The 6,750-nt window shown below is 35.6% G+C and overlaps 2 protein-coding genes across 2 annotated transcripts; both read right to left on the bottom strand.

Annotated features, from left to right (window-relative positions):
- Positions 1 to 764: 764 nt before the first annotated feature.
- LOC102585870 (uroporphyrinogen-III synthase, chloroplastic-like) lies at positions 765 to 4,864 on the bottom strand. The gene is made up of 8 exons (XM_015314390.1): positions 4,852 to 4,864; positions 4,262 to 4,348; positions 3,967 to 4,062; positions 3,523 to 3,578; positions 3,205 to 3,290; positions 2,824 to 2,955; positions 1,151 to 1,202; positions 765 to 1,001 (listed from the first exon to the last, which is right to left on the bottom strand). Exons 1-8 carry the CDS (start codon positions 4,862 to 4,864, stop codon positions 996 to 998), a joined length of 528 nt encoding a protein of 175 aa, XP_015169876.1. The 3' UTR covers positions 765 to 995.
- Positions 4,865 to 4,972: 108 nt separating this feature from the next.
- On the bottom strand, positions 4,973 to 6,743 carry LOC102598429 (uncharacterized). Its single transcript, XM_006339959.2, has 3 exons — positions 6,277 to 6,743; positions 6,116 to 6,203; positions 4,973 to 6,027 (listed from the first exon to the last, which is right to left on the bottom strand). Exons 1-3 carry the CDS (start codon positions 6,693 to 6,695, stop codon positions 5,197 to 5,199), a joined length of 1,338 nt encoding a protein of 445 aa, XP_006340021.1. The 5' UTR covers positions 6,696 to 6,743; the 3' UTR covers positions 4,973 to 5,196.
- Between the last annotated feature and the right edge of the window lie 7 nt (positions 6,744 to 6,750).

The raw sequence follows: 6,750 nt of genomic DNA, 5'->3' as shown, positions 1-6,750 counted from the left end.
TTGTCTCTAATTAACCTGTGACTTAGTGACAACATAATTTTGTCACAAAATATACAATGTTTAAATAGTGACAATTTAAATTTTCTAGTTGAATAATTTAACCATTTATCACAATATTTTAAAATTTAAATATAAAAATAACATTTGGCTACGCTCGAGTGCAGATCTATAGGGTAGTGAGAGAGTTCACCAGCAGGGGTGGACCCACATGGGTTCCAGGGGGTTCACCTGAACCCCCTCTGAAAAAAAATTACACGGTATATATAAGGTAAAATTTCTATATTTATGTAGATATATATATTTTGAACCCCTTCATTGACAAAGAGAAACTGATAGCCTAGTGGTAGGTCTCCTTGAAATTAAGCTACACGTCAAGGGTTCGATTCCCTCTGTTAGCGTTTTACTTTTAGTTTCAATTTTTTTTTTGAATTTAGAGAAGCCTGGAAGTTGAAGAGAACGATTAGGAAAAATTCAATATTCTATCTTTTCTTGTTTGCAATGTAATTAGTAAGCTCGAAGAAGCATATGTTTTTCTCGTAGTATAGGAAAATGTATCTTTTTATTTTTGCGATGTATGGATTTGATACGTAATGTATGTTTGGTTTCAATTTGTTGAGAAGTTGGCTTGAAATTTTTGATATTATATGTGTTGATGGTGCAAAACTACATCAGATTTGTACTAGAACGAACAACACTAAAATTTTAGTAAACCTTTACCAAAACCGCAGCAGAGCACCAACAATGCATCAAAATAGCTCCAAAAGTTCATCAAAATAACATTAGAATTGCACCTAAATAGTATTGACAATGAACCAAAATAGCTGGACGAAATTCACACTAATACAACACTATGGTTGCACCAACATAGCAGCAAAAAAGATCCAAAATTACACCAGAAAAGTATCAAAACAACATTTGAATTACACCAAAACAGCAGCATCACAATAGCCTCTAAATCAGCATTAAACTTGCATCAACACCACCACCAGAAAGCACTAGAACTGCACCAAAAACAACAACAGAAAATCACCGTAACAACAACAAAACAGCTCCAAAACTGCACGAGAAAAGCTCCAAAAACAGACTCCAAAATTGCACCAAAAAAGCAGCACCATATTCGCACTAAAACAACAAAAAAATTGCACCAAACCTTTTGGACTTGCTCGTTAACTTCTACTGCTTCCAGAACGCTGCTTACCCACCTGCATCATGTGACCTCATAGCATCAAGTAGATCAAATTTAAGCGTAACTGACAAATACATAACGGAAAGTGGAAACCAATATATAGTCCCTGCCTCCTAGATATCTCACTACATCCCTAAAAGAGTCAGCAGGAGAGGTAATACTCCCATGGGTCAATGAGCATATCAGCATATGGTCTTTGCCCCAATTGAGAACCGGGTTCTATCACAAGTACTCATATTAGCAGTTAGGAAAAAGCCAAGAACCTGACACTTAAAATCTGGTGCTTGACAAGAAAGATTATCCACCACATTCTGCATGATCATTCACCAAGCCACTCAACCCTAGCTCCTAAATGCTTAAGCTTTCTCAATGGAATAACTTACAGTACTAACATTTGACTTAAATTTAGTCTGATTTTTATTTGATATAGTTGTAGAAGGATGAAACACAAATATTCAAATTAAACTTGTACTTGCCAAGTCACTGAGCAATTGAGTGTTTATACAGACATCTAGTCAAAATTAGGAAAGACATAACTACAAATAAATAATATCTATGTAATTGATTCTATCTAATATACACAATATTCTCAAAGAGAGTCAAGCAAGGAGAATAATAGTCTCTTGTAAAGTTACTTAATACAATGTTATCCTTCACTAAAAGCTACTTACTAAAATATTACCTTAAAAAATAGTAGCAGTAGTAGTAGTAATTACCAACAACATACCGAGTGTATTCCCACAAGTGGGGTCTGGGAGGGTGGTGTGCACGCAGCCTTACCACTACCTTGTGAAGGTAGAGGGATTGCTCCCAATAGACCATTTACTCAAATAAAGCATATCAAAACCAATGAGGAAAGGAAATGCCATAGTGAAGTAACCATATCGGTAGCAACAACAAACAGTACAATAACCGAAGCAAAAAAACAAACATGTAATGATAAAATCGAAGCATCAGAAGTAGTAATTACCAATTCAATAAAGTACTATGGAAAATTATGAGCCACTATTAAGACACAAGAAAAATGTGGTAAATAGGTAAGAAAAGAAAAGGATGGGTGTCTTAGAACTTCTGTAGAGTTTTGAAGGTGAGCTTTTGAAAGAAGTGTCTCATTTAACATTGAGCTCCATAATATTGAAAAGGTTGAACAAATAATATTGTGAATGGTTATAGGAAGGTTAAAATTTCTAAGAGATAACCCTATGCAGCAGAGAGCTAAGTCTTATGAATGGTATCTGGGATGATTCTCACTGGTTTATTGTATAATTTAGATAGAAAACTACATAGGTTAGAAGGGACAAACAAAGAATATATGATCCCTATTCCCTATATATGACTTCTGAAGAAAGAAAATATAAAGACAAGCACCAGAATGAAGTATAGTTTCCCATTTGATGCTTTATACTCTTCTCACAGCCAACTCCTTCCATATGACAGTGAATAGTTACTTCACAGCAAAAGAGATCATACCAACTACATGAGGCAAACATAGATGATAAAATAGCAGTTTATGTATTGGAAGTAGCACTTTTCTTCTTGCAGAACAGAGTCAAAGTAACTTATAATATTAGGGACAACCAGAAAGGAAGAAAAGTCAATCAAAAAAACAGAATAAGAGACTTAGATCAACAAGTTACCCTTCAAGACCAGGACTTGTTGGATAGTATATATTTCTGAACCCAAGTTTTTTAGCTGCAGAAGCTGTTGTCTCCCCAATACATGCAACAGCATTGTCCCACTGTCTCGATGCAGTAAGATTAGCCCATACCCTGTCAAATAACCCAGCAGAAGGAAAAAGGAATGAGAAAGGAGAAAGAGAATAAAGCCTCTAAATGAACCATACCCTGTTCCCTGGCTCAATGAACTATGTCCGGAAACATCTGTCTAATATTTTCTAGCATGTTGGTGGAATTACAGTTATCCGCTATAGAATTAGTGCACTTGCTTATGCCAATAATAGATATCAACGTGTCATCTGTCTACTTTTGCTATAAAAATGAATATTTGGAACATTGTACCTGAGGGCAGAAGAAGATGCTACAGCAACAACAGGAGCAGAGAGTGCTAGTTCAAGAAGATATTGATCAACGTGATTGACTGGTGCCTGCAAGAAATGGAAAGGTTATACGCAGTAGAATGAAATCTAATTAGTTCCATCTCAAGAGAAGGATCCAAGATGTGGTGCTCTATCTAAACTTTGACCATATGTCAGGAAAAGATGACAAGTGGCCCTCTTTTTCAGGGCAAGTGCGTGTTACCAAATTTGCAAGCACACTGGTCTCATGTGAGTAAAAATGAATTTTCTTCTCCAATTGGGCAATGGAGAAATATCATACCGTTGTGTAAGTGTTCAGCCGAGTAACCTCGAATCCCCGCCCAGAAAGTCCTTCCTCTGAAATAAAGGAGCCATATGTCAGTTTAAAACTACTCAAAGTACTTCTGTATTCCGAGGAAAATTTGCATACTAAACATAAACTATCAAGCTGAGACAGTTGCAAAATATCGGATGAATGAGACTCTTGTACAGATTATGGCCATGAGGAAAGGGAATGGGCTGTGATTTTTGGGGTTAATATGTTTCTTTTGTTCTTCCTTTTTAATTTTTTTCTTGAATAACGGTTTACAATAGAAAAAGGCACCTCTGCAGAAACTATAGATCCCTACAGAACCAGAAAAATCAGAACGAGAATGCATGGAAAAAGAGATTTCTGTATGAAATCAGGTTGATGGGAGAATTAGGCGAGACAGAAACATAAAGAGATGGAGCAATATGCACACACCGATGTCAGTGCTGGCTTTTGCTGAAGCAGGATAGAGAACAGTGCACTTGTCATTCCCATTCTTCGGAAGCTCTAAAGCTAAAACCTTGCCAGTTGCTGAAAATGCAAATAGAATGAAATTTTCAGTCAGTCAGGCAAAAACATAACATCAGTCAATTTTTTACTGCAGAACAGTTTGCAAGGAAAAAAATGTATTTAAATGAATGACAAATGCAAGTGTCATCCCTGATGCACATGTGTGTGCCTTATGCTATTTCTAAATGTCAAAAGAGCAAGTGGGAAGTTTACTCAATACCCTTTGATGGTGCAAATGCCACATCAAGATACTGCTTTGAAGACTGAACAGCTTCATCAAATATGCTGGCTGTACCAGATCCAACAACTCACATAACTGTGAGGAGAACTTCAAGATTTGGAGACCAACTTCAAAAATAAATTTCCATCAATACGAAAGGTTTTTGATGTTGATGAGAAATCGAGTAACAATAAGAAGAGCAGGGGAGCGATTCCAAATGAACACTGTTGTTGGATTCAAGAAATTATTTCTCAGGTTATTTCTGGTGCAATTCGAGTGACTCCAACAACTGGAGAGGAAATAGCACACTTTAATCTAGCTATGCTCAAAGAATCAAGTCATTCCACCGTGCCAATATCCAGTTCTAGAGATGCCAATAGTAATAATGTTTACAGTCCTAGATCACCTCAGAGTCATAAGGATGCGAAGCAGCAAAATTCACAACACTTGCAGGCAGGTATGAATTCAGAAATAAATTCTCAAAAGCCCACAAATTGTAATGTTGATCCTGAAGTCCAGGAATGATCTGATTTCTCTAATTGAAAGTTGTAAACAGAACATGAGGGTCATTCAAGTTAACTGGTTTAAACCTCTTCCATCCATTGATAAATTAAATACTCATGGGAGCGCTTTGGAGAACCCAGGAAAGATTGGGGCTGGTGGTATTCTTAGAGATCACAAATGTGACTTGATGAAAGCAAACAATCCAGACCACACCCAAAATTTAAAACATAGAGAAAACTCCAATAGAAGTCTAATGAAACAGAGGAAACAGTCAAACGAGTGCGAGCAAAAGTTTGAAATTATTTTTTTAGCCAGACTCTAGCGAGGAAGAAGAAGAAGGAGATGATGAGGAACAAGAATAATAGAATACATACCTGGAAGAAGAAGGAGAGACGCACTAGTCGTAGTCAATGAAAGGTAAGCCCCTACAGTTATGAAGTTACATCAAAAAAATCAATGTCATCTTCATCATCTGTGTCACCATCTTCATCTTTATCAATACTTGTAGTGCCTTCAGTTCTATCAAGATCACTTATGTACTCAATTATATTGTCGTCCTCTAGGTCAGAATCTGCGGTATTGTAACCAACTTCATGTTCTGTTTGAACCTTCAATTCAAATGCACTTGAATCCAAGGTAATTGAATCAACATCATCTCTATGTAATTGGATCGGCATATCCTCAATAGAAACATCTATCATGTTACTTTCCATTGACACGTCTTGATACACTTCATCAGTAGTGTGTAATTCATCACTTTCCACCTTTGAATTTTGCATCTCTAGCACATCATATATATGTCTATCTTGAAATTTTTGCACAATTCGCCAATTTTTTCCTAATTTCGGATCACAAATATAAAATACTTGCTTTGCTTGAGTAGCTAGTACAAAAGAATCATGTTCATACCAAAATCTATTTACATTTATACTGGTAAAATTTTTATCTTTCTGCATCCCAGTTTTTTTACGAAGATCAAACCACTTGCATTTAAATAGAACAACTCGATTGCCTTCTATATACTCTAACTCAATAATGTCAACTATAATACCATAAAAGTCAATCACTTCATTTTCATGATAGCCTTCAACAACTATGCCACTATTTTGACTTTTACGTAATTCATCACGACTTTGAATATGGTACCTAACACCATTAACAATACAACCAGGATATCTCCTTCCTCGAACATCAGGTCCCATTGCCAAAGGATATAACTTCTTGATAGACATTGAATTCTCCTTATTACACAAATGCATAATCTACGATGAAAAATTATTACATTCAATTAGTAAAGAAGAAAAAGTTAAACTTAAACACAACACAATTGTCATTTTAAAAATCACTTACTTTCCCTTTGAACCATAAAGAAAAATGTTCTCTATGTTTCTCTTCTATATTCACAACATCTTGGTTTAACAACTCATTTTTGTGTTCCCTACATAGGAAAAATGAATTTATGAGTAATTTAAAATAACAGAAAACCAATATAGATAAATAGGAAAACTTACTGTAGAAAAGGCTCTGCTTCTTCACAATTATTTAACACATACCACTGAGCCATATCAAAATCTTTCTTCGGTATTGCATCATATTCTCCTTTAAATGGTCTAACACTTTCAGAAAATATGTCCAGAACATGTTCCTCTTTGTTGCTAGATCCATCAACATTTCGATCTTCACGATTAAATCTAGTCTCAATGTTAGTAAGATACATAGAGCAAAATGTCAAACATTCATCAATAATATAACCTTCTGCAATAGAACCTTCTGGTCGCGCCTTGTTTCGCACATAACGCTTAAGCTTACACAAAAATCTCTCAATTTTGTACATCCAACGATACTGTACTGGTCCCCCATACATAGCTTCTCGTGGTAAATGTACAGCCAAATGTACCATAATATCAAAAAAAGCAGGTGGAAAGATCATCTCAAGCTTACATAATATAATAACTATATCCCTTTCAAGTTGTTCTAAGTCATCT

Source organism: Solanum tuberosum, unplaced genomic scaffold (genome assembly GCF_000226075.1).
Source record: "Solanum tuberosum cultivar DM 1-3 516 R44 unplaced genomic scaffold, SolTub_3.0 scf00013, whole genome shotgun sequence".
In the NCBI taxonomy this organism is placed as follows: domain Eukaryota; kingdom Viridiplantae; phylum Streptophyta; class Magnoliopsida; order Solanales; family Solanaceae; genus Solanum; species Solanum tuberosum.
This window is presented reverse-complemented; position numbering and strand designations above follow the sequence as displayed.